At 35.8% G+C, this 21,447-nt stretch overlaps 1 protein-coding gene across 5 annotated transcripts in view; it reads right to left on the bottom strand.

Moving 5' to 3' along the window:
* The window catches only part of LOC125650179 (protein sel-1 homolog 1-like), a 38,193-nt gene that overhangs the window by 7,219 nt on the left and 9,527 nt on the right, over positions 1–21,447 (bottom strand). For all 5 annotated transcript variants that reach the window (XM_056165126.1, XM_056165130.1, XM_056165129.1 and 2 more), the window contains 10 exons: positions 19,880–19,961; positions 17,765–17,979; positions 17,132–17,200; positions 15,425–15,502; positions 8,984–9,046; positions 4,248–4,335; positions 3,925–4,073; positions 3,502–3,667; positions 3,078–3,325; positions 73–198 (listed from right to left, as the gene is read on the bottom strand). In XM_056165126.1, coding sequence (XP_056021101.1) covers positions 73–198; positions 3,078–3,325; positions 3,502–3,667; positions 3,925–4,073; positions 4,248–4,335; positions 8,984–9,046; positions 15,425–15,502; positions 17,132–17,200; positions 17,765–17,979; positions 19,880–19,961 — 1,284 coding nt within the window. The remainder of the gene's footprint in view (positions 1–72; positions 199–3,077; positions 3,326–3,501; positions 3,668–3,924; positions 4,074–4,247; positions 4,336–8,983; positions 9,047–15,424; positions 15,503–17,131; positions 17,201–17,764; positions 17,980–19,879; positions 19,962–21,447) is intronic.

The raw sequence follows: 21,447 nt of genomic DNA, 5'->3' as shown, positions 1-21,447 counted from the left end.
TTGTACCGGAGAGCCAGTATTCTCTATTTATACATTTTACCACTTTTAGATAAGATAAATAACTGCACTTACCTCTTTGCTGAATACATCTAAACCATACAACAAGCCTAGTTTGATCAGGGCCAGGGTGACGGGGACGTGGGCGTCGACACTGGTTTCTGCTGCCATGTCATAAAACCTCTTGGCCAGATGCACATCCTGAAAAATAATGTACCATTCACTTTTTGATACACACTGCATTACATGTTGCAACAAGTCTGAATGAGAGAAAAATTAGCAACACTGGATTGTTTTGGTAAGGAGATATGTGAAAATGGAGTGTGGTATATTGTGAGGAATATATCATATTAAAGTACAGCTCCCTTAAAGGAACAAAAACAATGAAGCACATTCATTATGGGACATATATCTGAATGTCTTTGGTTTATTTCTGAATGACTTTAATTTATATTAACCCTAAAAAAAAATGATTATGACAATATCCACGGCCTTAATGATCATGTTAGTTGAGTCTGAATGGTAACTTATTGTAAATATGTGTTCTATTTTAGAAAATCTACTTTAATTTACTCTGTATTGTAGGTTTGTAGCAATAAACGGTAAGCATGTATATAAAAAAAAGACTTTAAAAGCGCTAGGCATAACTGCAGTATAAAAATGTTATTCTTGTATTATGAATAAGCTTCTTCATCAGTTGGATCAAAAAGTTAAGGACATTACAAATAGTTCATACTAACACTTTCTTTCACCATGACAATTTCCAGTGATCTTGTGGGAGGACAAGACATTTGGTCATCAAAATCTGTTGTATTTTATAACAAGAGGCCCAAGGGCCTAGAATCGCTCTTCTGATAAATTGTACAACCCCACCATTTCTATTCTTAGCCTCTTAGTATTCTAAATCTTTAGTTAAATCCTAAGAATTCAAAAAAAGTAGGTCAATGTGACCTACTTTTTGGTTTACACATTTTGAGAACCCAAGAAATATCAACTGACAAAGTTTGATGATTTTAAGCCAATTAGTATCTGAATATTGAAATATAGCTGTCAAATTCCAATCATAGGTCATGGTGACCTACTTTTTGGTCAGCGAACTCCGAACATGCAAGACCCATCAACTGACAAAGTTTGATGACTGTAGGTCAAATAGTATCTGAAATATATAAATATAGCCGTCAAATTCCAAAAAGTAGGTCAAGGTGACCTACTTTTTCATCAACACCCTTCAAACATGCAAGACCCAACAACTGACAAAGTTTGATGACTGTAGGTCAAATAGTATCTGAATTATATAAATATAGCCGTCCAATTCCAAAAGTAGGTCAAGGTGACCTACTTTTTGGTCAACACCCTTTGAACATGCAAGACGCATCAACTGACAAAGTTTGATGACTGTAGGTCAAATAGTATCTGAAATATATAAATATAGGTGTCCAATTCCAAAAGCAGGTCAAGTTGACCTACTTTATTGTCGAAACCCTTCGAACATGCAAGACCCATCAACTGACAAAGTTTGATGACTGTAGGTCAAATAGTATCTGAAATATATAAATATAGCCGTCAAATTCCAAAAGTAGGTCAAGGTGACCTACTTTTTGGTCGACACACTCCGTAGACTCAAGATGCATCAACTGTCAAAGTTTGATGATTGTAGGTCAATTAGTGACTGAAATATATAAATATAACTGTCAAATGCCAAAAGTAGGTCACAGTGACCTACTTTTTGGTCGATACACTCCGTTGACTCAAGATGCATCAACTGACAAAGTTTGATGGTTGTAGGTCAATTAGTGACTGAAATATATAAATATAACTGTCAAATGCCAAAAGTAGGTCACAGTGACCTACTTTTTGGTCGATACACTCCGAAGACTCAAGATGCATCAACTGACAAAGTTTGATGGTTGAAGGTCAAATAGTGTCTGAAATATAGTAATTTAGCTGTCAAATACCAAAAGTAGGTCACGATGACCTACTTTTTGGTCGACACAAACCGAAGACTGAAGACGCATCAACTGACAAAGTTTGATGATCCTAGGTTTTACAGTGCCCAAAATATGCATCTAAAATTGAAAATGTGAAATTTGAATATCTGCAAAATTCAAAAAGTAGGTCACTGTGACCTACTTTTTTTTATAAATTGTTTCAAGGCCTCAAGATGCATCAACTTACAAGATTTGATGATTCTAAACCTCTCGGTATTTGAAATAACAACTTAAAATATATCTATAAATGATAAGCCATAAAATTCAGAAAGTAGGTCATGGTGACCTATTTTTCACTTGACGCATTTCAAGGTCCCATGATCCACCAACTGACAAGTTTTGATGATCATAGGCTTCAAAGTGTCCAAGATATGCATCAAAATTAATTTTAAAATAAATACCTGCAAAATTCAAAAAGTAGGTCACCGTGACCTACTTTTGAGACAACTTGACACAAGGTCCTAAGATGCATCAACTGTCAAAATTTGATGATCCTAGTCCTTATAATGACTAAAATATCTAAGATTTAAGGAATTTAAAAAAATTTTTAATTTAGGTCAACTTTGAAGTGACCTTGAGACCACGCCCTTTGCCCCAGGGTAATGCCTTGAACAATTTTTAATCTACAACATATCCTCATCCTTATGTGTAAGTTTGGTGATAATCTGCCCAGTGGTTCTTGAGAAGAAGATTTTTTAGCAACCACTACTTTTGTTTGTATTTTCCTGATTATCTCCCCTTGTTAAAGGGTCACATCCCTCTATTTAGTATGTATGAAAGCCCTTGGGCCAATGATACCCTGTAACAAATTTGAAAAAAATTGGCCAAGGGGTTCTTGAGTTATAGCCCTTTTTCTAAAAAGTTTACGCACACCGTACAAATGGCCATAGCATTAGCTCTTTGAGCCTTTGGCTCAGAAGAGCTAAAAATAGATTCTACAATGATCCTTGCAATTAATTTGTACTACCAATCCCTATAACTTTCTCCAAATGATCTATCTACAAATATCTGTAGTGCCATATATACGGGGGGGGGGGGGGGGGGGGGGGGGGGATTTGATAATTTGACTACAAATTGCATTAATTTACACACCTGCTTGAGACCCAGTCCCTGTTCATGCATATAACCTAGATTAAACATGGCCTGGGCACTATGCTGTTGCTCGGAGGCCAGGCGATAATGACTTGCAGCTGTTTCGTAGTCAATCTTTGTACCAAATCCATAGTAATGGTAGTCACCCATCTTGACCCGGGCCACTGTAGAGCCCTGGGAGGCTGCCCTGGACCACTGAAGTAATGCCCTCTCCAGCACTTCAGTATCGTCAAACACACCTACATCTCCTGGAAACAAAATATCACAAATTCATCTAACATTACAGCGCACATATAATTTGACCCTTACTTCAATAAAAACAAAAATCAAAATATTTTCAGAAATGAATTGAATTTTTTTGGGGTCAAAATACATGCTCAACTGTGAGAAAGATAAAGTTGCTCCTGTAAAGAAACCATCTAACCTTGGTCTAACATGTAGGCCACATTGGACTGAGCTACCTCGTATCCTAACTCAGCCAGGAAGACGTATTTCATCAGGGCCTGACTAACATGACCCTCCTTGTACATGCTGTATGCCTCAGGCAACATTTCTGCCCAGCGACCTCTCTCTGCTACATTCTTGAACAACTGGAATAAAAATGGCTGCTGTCAGTAATTTGTACACTAAGTTTTCACAAAAGTGTTACATACTGGGTCTATGTACATTCAATCCCCGTATCCCTAAGCTTTCAAACAAACGAGCAAACTTTTCCCTCTAAAACATCCTACTTGAAAGCTTTCACAATAGATTTAAAGCACAAAATGCAGTTACAGTTAATATTCTAAAAAAAATATCAAGAGCCAGAAAACTGCCAAGTTCTTCGATGTCAGTAGTTTGTATATACCTCTACTGCAGTGTGACAATTCCTCAGAACACCTGTACCAGTGGCATGCATCTGGGCCAGATTGTAAAAGGCCAGCACGTGCCCGCCCTGTGAGGCCAAGTTGAAGTACTTCACTGCCAGCTTGTAGTCCCGTCGAACTCCTTTACCACCTTTATAAATATAGTTAATACTATCATAGTAATTACCAACACCAAATCAGTCATCCAATCTTCATGCAATCCTCCAGATTTCACATTCAATAGGAATGCTTTAACAATAGTAAAGTGAAAATCTTACTTGGTGTACTACTAAACAAAACTTTCTAAATAAAATGGAGGGCTTACCATAGTGCATCAGAGCCAGCTGTAACTGCCCATCTACCCAGCCCTGGTCAGCGGCCATACTAAAATACTTGAGGGCTTTGGCAAAATCCTACAACAAACACAGGTATCTAGCATGAGCTTTCGCAGTAATTAAATATCTATAAGAGTTTGAGGTTGATATTGTAGAATTGAATGTGATCTGTACATTTGTATGTATTTGAGGTTGAGGTTGATACTGTAGAATTGAATGTGATCTGTACATTTGTATGTATTTGAGTTTGAGGTTGATACTGTAGAATTGAATGTGATCTGTACATTTGTATGTATTTGAGTTTGAGGTTGATAGTGTAGAATTGAATGTGATCTGTAAAATCCCATTCTTGCAGGTTGTATCATTTATAAATGACCTTGACCTTAGGGTCAGGACTCACTAAATGTCAAAGGACTCAATGCTACATAAATTTATGATATATGAATAAAAGCTCTAGACTTGATTTCATGAGGCTTCTAATGAATTAATGTGAATGTCAATCACTTATAGGTTACTGACTGAATATCAAGAAATATGCCCACTCAAGATCACTGAGTGGTAAAGCAGACAGGAGTTTACAAGGTGTACTTCTGCATAACAACCCAGGGTGGGCATACAAGGGCGGTTCAAAAGTTTGTAAACATGGTACATTACGAGAAAATGACTGTGCTTGGCATTTACCTAAATTTTAACAATTCAAACAATTCTATTGCAAAATAAAAAAGATGAAATGAATTTTACAAGGACATTGTGAGTTCATGGAGCAAACTAGTTTCTTCTGATGTTATGTGACGTCAAACATCTTTTCAAGAATTTTCACTCTAAAATTCATCAGAAAGCAACAAATATTTGCATATTTTTTGGAAACTTTTTAATGGAACTTTTCCACACACGTTTTGAACAGCCCTTGTACATCTATTTCCTGATATTTGGTCAATAACGTTTTTATTACATATTTTGCACTTCTAATTCTAAGTGCACATTTGTTTACATTTCAGAACCAACCATTATTTGTAAACATATGTGACATTACAATCATTGAGTTATGTACACACAGATGTAACTGAGTTAGAGACTAGTCCCCCTGCATTTACAGTGCAGGCTTTTATGCCTCAGTAAAAGTCCAGGTACTCTCTCTGGAATCTATCATAAAAAATATCAAAATATTATAATAGCGCATAAAAAGGAATCTACAATAAATAGTCCAATTTACTGTTTCAAATTTTACAAGATTACAGAGTTTCATCCCCTCTATCTAAATATATACAAACTGAAAATAACACAGGATAGTGATTTTGAGCCATCAAATACCTCATTAAAAGGAGTGCAAATGCTATCAAACAAATGTTAATCAGAAAAGCTAATTGGAGCTTTCGGCTTTGTGGAGCTAAATAAAACAAAGTTCATCTTGCCACAAACATCAAACAACTAATGCTGTGTACTATTTTCTCTTGAGCAATTGAAATCAAGGAAACACTTTTGGAAAAATATGTTTATACAAACCCATTGCCCAAGGACTAAAACCACTTTACACTTCACATTATACAGAGAATTTCAACCATTGATGTGTTTTTTTGTTGTTTTTTTTTTCTAGCTTTCTTTGTTTATGAATGTACAAAGGAAATTTGTCAGACATGGAACACTAACAAGAAGTTTAGTTCATTAGAAGTATTCCAAAGCAAATAATGTTTCAAATCTTTGTACACTTGACTTAAATCTGCCTCCAACTGTAATCAATAGCCTTTTGATCCGTGTAATCACTACTCTAACGATCTATAAACTTCATTAAACAACAATCAGATCCACCAGACATGAAATAAATCCTCTCCTCTTCTCTCTGATTTCCGTATTTTCATTACGTTTTTGGTAATAAAAATATGTTTCGTTTGTGATTTTATTCCAGCATCCTGATAAAATTCGATCTTGCAAAAATTTTATTTACACTGAATATCAGATATTAACATGATGAGCTAGCTTTGTGGCAGTGAAGTGTATTTCCTAGCATTAAAGGCTGGTGTCAGTGATTGAATTACACAGGAAATAGAGGGGACCTCGGATCAGAAGATAGTGGAATATCAAAATGAATGTCAAAATCATTATTTTATTTAATTCATAAACTGTGGTTTCCATTTCATTTAAAATAATACTTTCATTGATATACACAGTATACAAGGTTTGAAACAACCAATGACTTTATCAGGAGAACAGAAATGTCCGTGTTTTTGAGCTACATTACCCATGATTATGCAAATTATGTGACGACTATTTGGTTTAAAATCAGAAATGCATGCAAATTTAAAGCTTAAATGCCAAAATCTTTGGATATTATCGTAGAAATAAATAACACATGTTTTATATCAAGCTATATAAGTTATACACTTTATGCAATTTAACTTAATCTAACTTAATCAGATTAAAAAGTAATCAAGCTAATTTCCTATTTAATCATGGATTCTCCAAGTTGGATAGTGAATGCCTCATTTTGAAATATTCATGATCATGTGACGTTGCATGCGGAATTTCAAAACTCAGCATTACATGGCAACATGAAAGCGTGGATGGTGTGCAGGCTGTTAGCAGGACACATTCAGCAATAAAAGACAATCAGATGGAAACAGGGTAGAGAGAGAACCACTTTGAGAAATGGATGGGGGTTAAATTTCGTGTTTAACGTGAAATCACCATTCAGTACAACTACATACTGTAAACGAAATTTTCATTTCACATGGCGTTTCCAATATTTTTCTCACACGCTTGCCCACATTCACCACTAACGTCATTCTTTCATAAGTATGCATTAGAAAATCATTGTTTTCTCCTCAATATACAGGGGAATCAGTTTAATTCGTGGGGGCCAATGTTCGTGGGTAAGCAAAATTTTACTGATTCATGGAGACGTAATTTCATGGGTAAACAATATGATGTCACTAGGAGAGATAACTCTACTTGGTTGAAAATAATGATTAATGACACGTAAATTCGTGGGTAAGAGTGACCCATGAAATCCATGAACATCAATCCCCCAAGAACAATGTTTCCACAGTCATTTTGTCAAATCGTATTATTTTTAATAGTTTATCATACTGACAAAATTTTGGTCTGGTTTTTAATATCGAACAAAATACGGTTTGATACAGCACATATTCCTTTAAATGCATAATTATGCAAGACACATCAAATGAAGAAATAATGTGGACTGTCAGCTTCCTACTGGGGCCTTGCCATGCAAGCAAAATATTTTTGCATACTTCATTAAAAACTTTGGATCAGAAAAATACCCTCTCTGAATACACAGTTTGTCAAGAAGCACACATTACACAATACATCATACATTCATTTCGTGAAGAGAATCAAATACGAATAAAATATCCTAGTTTTAGGAAATTACACCATCATTATCAGTTCTTCTGTGATGGAGGTACATTCAGTATTCTATTGAACGCATGGGTGGGTACAAGATGTGTACAAGATGTGTACATATATTATAGACTGGTTCAAAAATGTGAAAGTGTAAAGAAGAACTGTCCCAGTTTCTACAGTCATTTGGCCCAGAAAATAGATGATCTCAGTAGGAGTCCCAAAATCTGGCATTCAAATAAGGAATATATAAGCAACTCCAAACTACATTAGATTTGATCCAAAATTCCTTTGTGTTGTATGACAGGAGCGTGAAGTTGGCATAAAATTGCCAAAAAATGCAAAAATCAATTAAAATTTTCATAAATTCAGGGGGTTTTCCTTTCAGAAAACATACAGCCCATGCGTCAAGCAAATTTATATTCAAACACATTTTTCATCTTCTCTTAATACACAATATATATTAATTTCATTTTGCTCGACGGATGGGCACACCTTTTCCTAAGCAATAATCTGGTTGAAATTTAACAGTTATCAAGCGCTTTTTGAAAAAAGGCGGGAAGAACTCTTATTCATGACGTAATAATGCTATAAAATAAGAAATAACTTTGATTTAAGTTGAAATAGTATACTTGGCATGTATTTAACTTATTCAAAACACAGATCAAGCTTGATTCAAGACATTTAAATCGAAGAATTTTTTGGGGTCTTTTTATGTACACAATCGTACCTTGTTCTTTGGTTTACATCGATCAGCCATTGGTATACATTAAACTGACCATATCAAGAATAATTTGTTTGAATTAGGCCATGAAATTAATGCATATCAATACTTATATTTTCTCTTTGACATGAGTGATATGTTCATCAAAGAAATATGGTGATTATAGAGTTTTGTTTGAGCTATTTTATTTATCAATTACTCATAAATTTACTAAATTTGTGTTTCCTGCATGTTGGGTGGTTGCATGACAGCTGGTAATCACCCTTTAGGCAATGTATGAATGCAGTGATAAGCATTTGTACCCACCGCGTGTGTACGAAAAAATATTTTGCATCTAACGGTGTCTAAGAGTTTAACAAAGGGAAACAACTATTGCATCTTGGAAGACTACAAATCTTCACTTTATTGCTGATACCCATAATTTTCCAATTCTTTTCAACTCTACATTATAAAGCCATGTGGAGGTTTCTTCAGTAAAAACAATTCTGCTTTTGATTTCCTATATTGGGACCATTAGAATTTTGAGCCATATTAAAAGGGACAGAGCCCACAGTAGCAGGTCGAGCACTACACTGATCACAGTTGGCATTCCGTTGTAGATTTTGTCTTCCAGCTATAGCGTGAAATTGTAAGTATTCAGCTTACCTTTTCTATTCCTTTTCCATACATATAAAGCATTCCCAGTCCTGTCTGCCCAACTGGATTTCCCTGAGGATAAAAAATAAACCAAAAATATCATACCATGATCAATCTAAAACTTTCTAAAAGATATAACAGACATGTTGATCATATCATAATATTTACATTTCCAATGTTTTTGCTTTGATATCTCTACAAATTGTTATGATAGCAGTAAGTGCAGCAAGACAGCGCACAGTGATGACTCAGACTGCAAGCTCTAATGTGTGAAAAAGTCAACGTTGAAGCTGCACATTCCTCTGAATGGCCCCACAATCCCAGAAGTCCCTCATAAAAACAGCCGCAATCTTGAAAATTCACAACTCCATGATCTCAGATTACGAACTTACATAGATTATCTCAATTTTTCATAATAATCTTGAGGTCCCTCACACAATGTTGTGTAGTGGGGATCCGGGTTAGAATGGGTCCTCAGTAACACACACACACCCGGGATCAGGATTAGAATAGGTCCTCAGTAACACACACACACACCCAGGATCAGGGTTAGAATAGGTCCTTAGTATCCCCTCCCCCCCAGGATCAGGATTAGAATAGGTCCTTAGTAACCCCCCCAACCCCCCGGATCCAGGTTAGAATAGGTCCTTAGTGCACACCCACCCGGGATCTGGGTTAGAATAGGTCCTCAGTAACACAACACAACACCTCCCCAACCCCCAGAACGGGTTAGAATAGGTCCTCTGTACCCCCCCCTCCCCCTGCCAATCTGGGTTAGAATAGGTCCTCAGTAACACACACACACCCCGGATCTTAAGAGGCAACTAAATTGGGCAGTCCTTTGGATGAGACCGCTGAAACCAAGGCCCCATGTCACAGCAGGTGTGGCACGATAAAGATCTGTCCCTGCTCAATGGCCATAAGCGCCCATCTTCGCTAGTCAAGGGTTTACGATCCAAACACAATACATAACCAACCAACAAATGCAGTGTGCCACACTAGACCTAATGTACAACAATATGTCATATTGTGGCAAAACGATTGATGCGTGACACCATGGTCTCAGTTTTGATTCTGTATTAACAGAACTGAAGCAGTGGCTGATCTAAATCAGGAGTTAAAAGGGTGAGTTTAGCATACACACACATGAGTGACATGACAATGAAAATCAACCTTGTCATTAAGTGGAGGATCGACAAAAATTTTTTTTATAAAGGGGGGGTACAACCCAAATTTGAATCTTTTCTGCCTATGAATGGAGAAGGGGAGGGATGAAGATCCCAAAATGGCAAAATATTACCTATTTCACAAAAATATTCAACCATAGGGAGGAAGGGGGTTGCAACCCCCATAACCTCCCCTCTAGATCCACCACTGTGGCAAAGAAATTCATTATCAATTTAATAGCGAGCGCAGCGTACTGCGAGCTCTAATGACTAGAGCGCGGGAAATAATCCGAGCTAAATCTCAACCTCTAACAAGAATTTTTTTTTTACGCCAATCCCAGAAGTCCCTCGTACAAAATGGCGGATGGTTCGATTCGTAAAATAATAATAAAAAAAAATCTTTGAAGTATTACAAACCTTTCTTATTTGAAAGGAAAGGATGACAATCATATTCTTCCCCCTTTCTTTTTCTTTTTAAAATATTGTCTAAAGAAATGTAAACAGTCGATCATGTCACAACTACTAGGCTACGTCACAACACGCTCGTTTGCATTTCCCGCTAAACCTACGTATTGACAGTGAACCAGATCAGTTTTCCTTGTTTTCAATATAATTTTTTTGAAAATGTATTCAGACATGCTGCGCTCGCCCCAACGGTCACACCGTAATCATATTATGTCTTATGGCGTGACTGTGTTTGAGGACGAAGCAAAACGCATTAGCATTACTAGTACTAGTAGCTATATCCTTAACAAAACAAAGTTAGCACCTAATGTGTGAGGACAGAGTTCTACCAAAGCTTCCTAACTTTAGATATTTGATCTGCTTATTCATTAAACGCGGGAAATATAACGCAATTGATGTAAACAGTGCATTGTTACGTCATATTCAGCGTCAGTGTTTAGCAAATTTACAAAGATAAGGAGACGTGATACAATCGTGTTAATCAACGAGTGATTATATATGATTAAAATATGATTTACATGTTTTTATGGATTGTATGTAACATTTCAGAATGATGTGAACTAGGGTAGACGAGATTCAAAATGGAGAAATACATGTCCACGTGCTTGTATTCCAATCGACGCCATTGGGACCAAAATTTTCGAGTTCCATAGGTATTGTTTAATTTTTCATTAGTTTTCAAAATTTTCCATTTAAACATGTATATACATGTTACCTATAGGGAGAGCTTCGCTCTCATGGACCTTAGGGCTGTGAGAGGCTTCACCCTCTATTATCCATGTACATGTCTATGAAAACATTTAACATTAAATGACTGTGACTTGTTGAACTTTAAGCCAGTGAATGGATTAATGTATCTACTATCATCACAACAACAAAACCAGATGTGTCGGCATGACACAAATGCCCTCGCCTGCAGTATAGTCAAAAGCAGGAAATCTATTGAAGTATAGCATTGAATGTGGTATTCAGATTGTATGTTACACGCATTTAGTACAATGAAGAACTCAATAACAATCCTTTATATGTTTTAACAGCCATTTAAAAATAAATTTTTCTACATTAAAGGGGCACAACTCCATCAAAAATCAACTAACTGGAACAAAACTCAAACTTAAATCTGTAACTCATCAATATATATCTGCAACAAAAAATAAATTCAATATCTCAAAGCGTTTAGAAAAAAAGTCCGGAAAACTGGTCCTAACATTAATTTTTCTACATTAAAGGGTCACAACACCATAAAAAATCAACGAACCAGAACAAAACTCAAACTCGATCTGTAAATCATCAATATACACCAGCATACAATCAAATCAATATCTCAAGGCATTTAGAAAAAAGCCCGGAAAATTGGGTGTTGCAGAAAGACAAGAAGGATGGTAATTAAAACTATATCATATGCCCTGACCATTTAATGGCAGGAGCATAAAAAGAGGGGTCAAACACATAGAAATTTATTTACTATTATGCAAATGCTGAAATATTTAATTGTTGTGTTAAATCAAAATAAATCATTGCTACTTGGGGATTATTAGATAAATTGTCAGGATAATCAATAAGGGGGAATGACGGGTCCAAACCCAACATCCCTGGGCTAGGTAGAAAATAAATATATTTGCCTATTTGTATGCATTTCTAGTTTTAAAATACTAAATGTTAGTCCATAGTTTCCATTGGACCCCTAAACAAGAGGCCCAAAGGCCTTATTGGTAACCTGAATATTAGTTAAAGTATCACCAGTCCCAAGAACTACGAAATCTAGAAAAAAAAATTCCTGAATTTCCTGTTCTGAATAGCTATGCTAAATTCTAATGTTCAGCAAAAGTATAAAACAACGTGTTCTTAAAACTTAAATGCCCTCTAAAAAGCCCTAACTGATGAAAGGCCCATGGGCCACATCGCTCACTTGAACCACCTCGATCCTGCCATTGTTCATAGTCACAAGATCAAACATGAAGTATAAAAAGATCTTGTCATAAAGAATCTATATACAAACTATAAAAGCCCTACCTAAATTAGTTCAGACAAGAGGTACTGTGAGCAATGCTCACTAAGAATACCCCCCGCTTACCCCAATCTCCCAAAGGGTGTTGGTAATAGGTATAAACTACCTCTTTTCTGAGTGTAAAAAACAAATGGTATGACAAACCGAACCATATTGCTACTTCGATGTCCAGTGCGCGTGACCTTTGACCTTTTGACCCCAAAATCGATAGGGAACATCTTCATCCCATGGGTAGTCCATATGTATGATATGGTGACTGTAGGTGGAAAGGATAACGCTTTAGAGCCCGGAAACCATACTGCTACTTCGATGTCCAGTGTGCTTGACCTTTGACCTTTTGACCCCAAAATCAATAGGGAACATCTTCATCCCATGGGTAGTCCATATGTATGATATGGTGACGGTAGGTGGAAAGGATAGCGCTTTAGAGCCCGGAAACCATATTGCTACTTCGATGTCCAGTGTGCGTGACCTTTGACCTTTTGACCCCAAAATCAATAGGGAACATCTTCATCCCATGGGTAGTCCATATGTATGATATGGTGACGGTAGGTGGAAAGGATAATGCTTTAGAGCCCGGAAACCATTGCGTCTACAGACGGACGGACGGACAGACAGACGGACAACCCGATTCCAGTATACCCCCCCCCACCCCCCCACCCCCCCCCCACAACTTGTTGCGGGGAGTATAAAAATACATAATAGGTTAAGTTTTCTTAAAAGTAGGTCAAACTCTGAGTTAAAGGTCATAAGGCCAAAGGACATGATATGAAATGAAAGGTCTTACCATAAGAAATCATACACAAGATATGAAATATCTACCTTAAATAGTTCAGGAGATATTGATTAGGTCAGATTATGAAAGATCTACCTTAAATAGTTCATGAGACATTGAATAGGACAGATTTTTATTAAAAATAGGTCAAACTTTAAGGTCAAGGTCACAAGATCACACACCATTGGATCGCATGAAAGGTCTTGCCATAAAGAATGTATAAATAAAATATGAAAGCCCTAGCTAAAATAGTTCAAGATATATTTTTAAAGATTTTTCCTATATATATCAGCATAAAAAAAACTTTCATCCCCTATTGTAGCCCCATCCTTCCCTCTGAGATCATTATTTCAAGAAACTTCAATCTACTCTATATCAGGAAGCTTTTGTGTAGATTTCCACTTTTCTAGCCCTGTGGTTTTTGAGAAGATTTATAATGATTTTCCCTATATATTTGCATGTAAAACTGTGATCCCCTATTGTGACCCCTACCCCCGAAGGCCATGATTTTAACAAACTTGAATCTGCACTATGTCAGGAAGCTTTCATGTAAATGTCAACTTTTCTGACCCAGTGGTTCTTTAGAAGAAAATTTATAAAGACTTTCCCTATATATTTACATGCAAAACTTTGATTCTCTATTATGATCCTACCCTACCCCCAAAGGCCGATGATTTTAAGCAATTTGAATATGTACTATGTCAGGAAGCTTTCATGTAAATTTTTAACTTTTCTGGCCCAGTGGTTCCTGAGAAGATTTTAAATAACCCCACCCTATCCATATGCATTTTCATGATTATCTCCCATTTTTAGTGGGACCTGGCCCTTCATTTGAATGAACTTGAAAGACCCTCACTCTGAATGCTTTGTACCTGTACCTTGTGAGCAGTGTGGTGAAGTGTCACAGTCTGGACAAGGTATGCAGGTGATCAGGTTTATTACTAATGATTGCTGAATTAAACTCAAGATTGTCTAAACGTTTATACAGAATGGAGCCCAAATAAATTTATGGAATTGAATTTCTTTTGACCGCTCAGTGAATTGTCTGTAATGGTGAATGCATTATATTGCCAACCCCGCTTTAATGCCCAAATTCGCCTTGAACAAAAGTTGGCAATATAACAAGGGAGCACTGTAAATTTCATTTCTGAAAATACATTTAAGAATTGAACAGCACTTTTGAGCTGTTCATGGTCAATATGAATGGATTTGGACTTCGTCTCCAAATCCAAATCCGTTCATATTGACCATGAATAGCTCAAAAGTGATGCTCAATTCTTGTATTTATATTCATTTACTAAATCACCATTTGTTTACATTGCTTGTATAAGTCAGGAAATATTTTGTTGCATAAAACGAACTCCTAAGATTCATCTATATGTATGTCACAGTCGTACGTAAAAACATAGACATGACGTCACACTTCGTCTTACCCTACCTTTTATCAACATTACACGATGCACTATATTTTGGAGCTAGGAGACCACAAGTTTGGGATGATAATCCACGTAAGTTCACAATCTTAATCCGAGGTGTGACTTTGCGAGATCTTTATAACACATGTTGTATTTTTTAAAATCATTGCGCTCTCTCAGTTGTGTGCTTTAAGCTAGTTCATAATCTGTTCATAGTCAATATGAACGGATTGTGTCGCGTGCTGAAATTATTTGGTTCATAGAGGAAAATGTGATTTGTAATATAAATATAAAGGTATGAACTGCAAAGCTTCACGATGGTATACTTTTCATGAGGCACTATCACGCTTTATGAAGTATGTCGGTGTGATGCGTCGCAGTTCATACCCCATGTATTTGCCAAAATTAACTTATTTCTTATATTAACATTCTACTTTCATAAGTCCCTTAAAATAGACGTACTATATATGAAATGATTCCTGCGTGCGTTGTTTAGAACTGCAACACATTCATGAGGAAATGCCTATCATTACAATTTGTAAAAATATCAAAGGCAAAAGCAAAGGAAATGAAAGTATATACGGATATCGAATTATTACAATTCACAGACATGGAATTTACCTTGTCCGCAGCTTTCTTGAAATAACTGAAGGCTGTCTCATTGCTTTGCTTGACAACAGGGCTGCCCTCAGAGTACATCTGCAAATAAAAGCAAATACCGTAGAATATTCACGCATGCTTGTTACATCAGCTAATGATTTATATATGATAAACCTGAGTGTGTCAGATATTAACATAGATTCCATATTAAATGCAAGAAATTAATATTCGCAAGATGCCTCTCAAATAATCAACAATCTTGCTTTTATCTATTTATCATTCATTTACATGTATAGAGATTTAAAGGTAAATATATACTATTGTTTCCAAACTAACACAGTCAATGTATCTATAATGGTGATATATAATACATGTAACTTGTGCAATGTAAACTATTTAATTTCAACCCAGGTATAAGAGATAGGTTGAAATATTTAGTTCATTCTTGACTAATTTAAGTCTCGAACATCTTCAGCCTTATTTGTATAATGTATACATTTCCTGCATCTTCTTCACACATGGTGGAAAAAACTCACGATCGTGTTGATGACTTTTGACATCCCAAGTTCATCGACTGCAGATATAGGAGTAAGGACCGATCAGACTAAATGCATTGTACTAGATCATGTGTAAAACAGTGTAAATTCATTGTACTAGATCATGTGTAAAACTGTAAATTCATTGTACTAGTTCATGTGTAAAACAGTGTAAATTCATTGTACTAGTTCATGTGTAAAACAGTGTAAATTCATTGTACTAGTTCATGTGTAAAACAGTGTAAATTCATTGTACTAGTTCATGTGTAAAACAGTGTAAATCCATTGTACTAGATCATGTGTAAAACAGTGTAAATTCATTGTACTAGATCAGGTGTAAAACAGTGTAAATCCATTGTACTAGTTCATGTGTAAAACAGTGTAAATTCATTGTACTAGTTCATGTGTAAAACAGTGTAAATTCATTGTACTAGATCAGGTGTAAAACAGTGTAAATTCATTGTACTAGTTCATGTGTAAAACAGTGTAAATTCATTGTACTAGATCAGGTGTAAAACAGTGTAAATGCATTGTACTAGATCATGTGTAAAACAGTGTAAATTCATTGTACTAGATCAGGTGTAAAACAGTGTAAATGCATTGTACTAGATCAGGTGTAAAACAGTGTAAATCCATTGTACTAGATCAGGTGTAAAACACTAAAGGGTAGTTAGATATGCACAGATCCAATAATTGCTGATAATATAGCACATGGTATGCTAATGTGGCGGTCAGCTGGGCTCGATCGCCAGTGGCTAGATAGCTCAGTTGGTAGAGGACCTTGACTAGAGATTCAGAGGGCCCCAGGTTCGAATTACTGGTTAAATAGCACGTGGTATACAAATACAACAGTCACATGGTTAGCATCTGACTCATTTCTGAGAGTGTAAAAAGACAGGCTGTTTTTTCTATAAAGTGTTTTCATTTATATTTTTACAACCATAGTTTTTTTGTATTTATATTTAATAAAGTTTTTTTGTTTTATTTTATTCGTAGAATACCAGAGTATTGATATTTTTATTAAAATCTATTAAACATAAAGATGGAAGCATATACATGTATACCTTTAAGTCCATCAGAGTATAGCTGTTAGGATTTGATGAATTTGAAATTTGATGCCTGTGTAATATAAGGAATCCACATGACACCCTGTTAGTGCTGGGTAATTATGTGTCTTCTATATGTCACTCACCTTCCCAAGAAAAGCAAACGCATTGGCATTACCAGACTCAGCTGCCATGAGGAAATAATGCAGTGCTCTCTGAAAGATAAAGACAACCAATGACATTTGTTCTTTATTCGGCTTCCTGTACTTGAATTTGCTCCTGGTTATTTTCGTGTTTTTTGAATGAAATCTGTTTTCACTCCCATTTCCATTATAAATTGTACAGTTCCCTCACACATTCCTTGGTGTTTATCCTTAAGCACTGCTTTCTAAAACCTCAATCACAAAACAATTTCATACTCACATTCATTTGTTTTTTGAAAAATTAGTTATCCTTTTTTTATTTTAAAGTTGAAAATAAAAGTAAGCTCCAGAGACCTTGGGTGTCTTTGCTTCAAATTCTTAAAATTCTATGCAGATTACATCAAACTGAAAATGTTTTTAAAGATAAACCATTATAATATTTCTGAAAACGGGAAAAAAATAATTTCAGAAAAGGGTAAAAGGGGACTTTTCTTTTGAAAGGAAAGGTCAGTTATTCAAAACAAATGCCTTTATCTGTATATGAGGTCTGGTCATATGAATCCATAAAATGAAATAATCTGCCAAGAGAGTATTGGTCCCTAAATCATCATCAAATGAAAAAGCTCTCCAACTGACCTCGTGATTGATCGATACACCACGTCCCCCCTGGAAATACAGCTGACCCAGCACCACCTGTGCCTGAACATCACCTTTGTCAGCCAGGAAGTGGTAGTACTGAAGCAGGTCATCATCCATCATCATGCTCTGTCCCGTAATCTGGTTTTCTGCCTCCTCCTGGAGACGAATTCTCTGAATGATAGGGCCCCCCGAAAGAGTCACTGCATCTGCCACTGTAAACAGATTTCTCGAGTTTTAATATGGATGACTGATTAAACAATCATTTTTGTGAGTCTTGATGTTCAGCACATTCATACAGGAAATCTAATTTCAGACGGAACCTTTCAACAAACTCTATCCACCGTTATAAGCATAAGGTATCTTATTATGAAATTTAGTTGGGAGGATTTGCATGGATATCCGAAATTTTACAATTTCTTTATAATTTCAACGATATGTTTTGTGTACTTTGTCATGAAATCTATGGATATAAAATCTGCATGAAATACATGTACAATAGGAGAGATTCCACCATACATCTATGTAGAGAGAGAGAGAGAGAGAGAGAGAGAGAGAGAGAGAGAGAGAGAGAGAGAGAGAGAGGATCTAAAATGTAGATACAAGGCCAAGGGAGAAATCATGACCCAAAGACACAAACGTAAACTGATAAAATGTCCATTTTAATTGTTTGTGTTGTTGGGTTATAAATGTATTTATAATATATAACAATTTCATATTACAGTACAGTACAAAATACATATGTCTACAATAGTTTACTAAATGCCCATCTATGAAAACCTCTTCAAAGTATTCAATAGACCACAGACTTTGCAGCTACACTCTTTAATTGCAAACTGAATTGTAAATTGTACCACAGTAACATTACCGGCACTTTGAAAATGGTAATGTGAAATTTTTAAATATGAGGAGCAGCAAAAAAGTACAACATGGGATTGCCCGGACTACAATTATGTATACTTAATTTCCTGTCAGAGACAACTTGCTAGCATTATTTCTGTGGCTTACATTTTATTGGATATGAATTTAATACCTGAGCTTAAGAACTAATTCAGTTTAGTAACATCTGCCTGTTAATGGGTTTTTATACAAAATCACCATGTAAACTAGCTTGGTGCTAATTGTTTTATCCTAAATGAGTAAAGGTCATTATTATCAGGGTTGGAAATTATAGCCCGCCCGACCGCCCGAGACAGTCTGTTTCTCAGGCGGACGGGAACAAAACTTTAGATGACAGTCCGGTGGTCGGGCTAATTTAAATAGCCAGTTCCTATTTTTAAACCGATAATTTCTAATTCTAAGTTTTTTTTTACCTCATTCACAAAAATGTACAGACGCTATCCGTTGTTAGATTAGGTATCGTTGTGAATAAGGTACATGTAAGACGTAGGAATTGTAATCTATTCGTTTATTGGTCTGTCTGTTATAGCCAATCAGCGTTCGCAGTACAAATTACGTTCGGCATTATTACAAACGTGCGAGCGCGAGATCCGCGAGATGATGCGAAAGTTTTGGGGTTATCAACCCCAGAAAAGCGTCCCTTGGTTGACTCCAAGGAAAAAAACAAAGCATACGACCAAAACAAAAGACGACGTACGATTGTTCCGGGATGGAAAGTGGAGTTTAGATGGCTGATCAGTGACGAAACACATGGGAAGCTGTATTGTAAACTACTGTTGCCACTTTCCAATCTTCAAAATTTTTGTGAACGTTCAGAATGATTACATGATTATGACATTGTTAGCAGGCTTATAAAAGAGGATTTATACAGATGAATAGTTTAATTTTTAAGCATGCAAAACTTAAAAATTGCATCCTTTGGGTAATGGCATTATGCTTAGATATTGTTTCAAATAATTTGTAAAAGGTGAAAATTTTCAGGGGCCTGTGTTAGAAATATTAATATTAAGCTTTATTCACAGTACATTCATAATAATAAATATTTTTTATCAGGACTGGCAGATTTTGAGCAGGGCTGGTAACTTTTAAAAGTAGCCAGCCCTGTGACTGACTGCTTTTTTCAGTGAATTTCCAACCCTGTTATTATCATTACATATCTCACCACTGATGACTGGCACATTTTTGTACCTGTTCTGTGACTATAAAATGACCCACCTGTTGTTGCCACCTTCCTGTAATACGTCAGGGCTGTCTCACATTTTCTCTCTACACCGATGCCTGACCAGTATCTGTAACCCTGCAATGCATTTACATTAATATGTAAAGAAAGATAACTTTCACAGAATATGAATTCTTATTCAACAAGCAAAGAGGCTTGTGGAACACATTTCATTTAACAAGAAGCTCATGCATTTTGTATCCTATTGTAGCCATATCTTCATCTTGGCGGCTGTAACAGGAAGGGAGAAAATGCAACGGACCAGACTAGGAATCGAACCCCGGCACCTTGAATCTCCAGTCAGGTTCTCTACCAACTGAGCTATCTGGCCACCAGCAATTGAATCCGTCTGACCGCCACATTCCTCCCTCCTTAAATGTATTCACACTTGAAGACATCAACCCAGGCTCTTAATCCCCTGGCAGGCATTTTCACCTGTCAGTTCCAGGGCTGGTCTGCAACACCAAATGTAACAGGAAGGGAGAAAATGCAACGGACCAGACCAGGATTTGAACTCAGGCCCCCTGAATCTTCAGGTACACTACCAACTGAGCTATCTGGTCACTGGTGATTGAATCCGTCTGACTGCTACAGCGATCATGATTTAAAGGAATAGGATCTATGCTTTGTAAGAATGATTACACATTTAAAGGAATAGGATCGATGCTTTGTAAGAATGATTACACATTGAATGGGATCTATGCTTTGTAAGAATAATTACATATTTAAAGGAATGGGATCTATGCTTCATAAAAATGATTACATATGTAGCCTTGCTGTTTTTTACAAATACGATTTTAAAAAACAATTATTTCCATTTAAAGGGACTGGTTCACATTTTCCGAAAGAAATATTTTTCATTTTTGATGTTAAAAATTAAAAAACAACTCATTTAATGTTGACAACCAAAATTTGGACTGTCTGAATGCAAAGATAAGAGCAATATTTTAGCTATAATTCTGTATTATGAAAACAAAGACTCGAGTCTTTTTATGTAAACAAACAAACCAGTGAAACATTAATTTTGTAATTTAAAGCATCTTCTTTTTGTACAATCACAAATTTTAACTTTTAAATGACACGTTTTACCTAAAAAGTATACTTGAGATGTGATATATATAATAAACTTGGATCAATATCCATTTATTTTGAAAACTTCGTAAACAATAACACACCTCAATCTTTGTTTTCAAAACAAATAATAAACTCCCTATAATGAGCCTCTGTCATGATGAATAACATGAATTTTTTTGTGAAACTTCAAAATATATTAGACAGTAGATTTTGATCATTTAAAGTGAAAAACAAAGTCCCTTTAACTTTTTTTGTGTCCTAATCCAAAGTGATTCCACATCGACCAGCAATCTGATATACTATTCTTGAAATTTCTATATCAATTTCCTATGTCACTTTTCCCACATTCTTGAATTCAATCTACTCAAAATGTTTACATATTAATTTGACAATGTGAAAGCTTCTTTAAGAAAATAAAGATGGTTTTTCGCCATTGAATTCGTTGTAACAATTCAATCTGATCCTTCTAAGGTCAAGCTATGTACATAAC

This window comes from Ostrea edulis, chromosome 5 (assembly GCF_947568905.1).
Source record: "Ostrea edulis chromosome 5, xbOstEdul1.1, whole genome shotgun sequence".
Lineage (NCBI taxonomy): Eukaryota > Metazoa > Mollusca > Bivalvia > Ostreida > Ostreidae > Ostrea > Ostrea edulis.
This window is presented reverse-complemented; position numbering and strand designations above follow the sequence as displayed.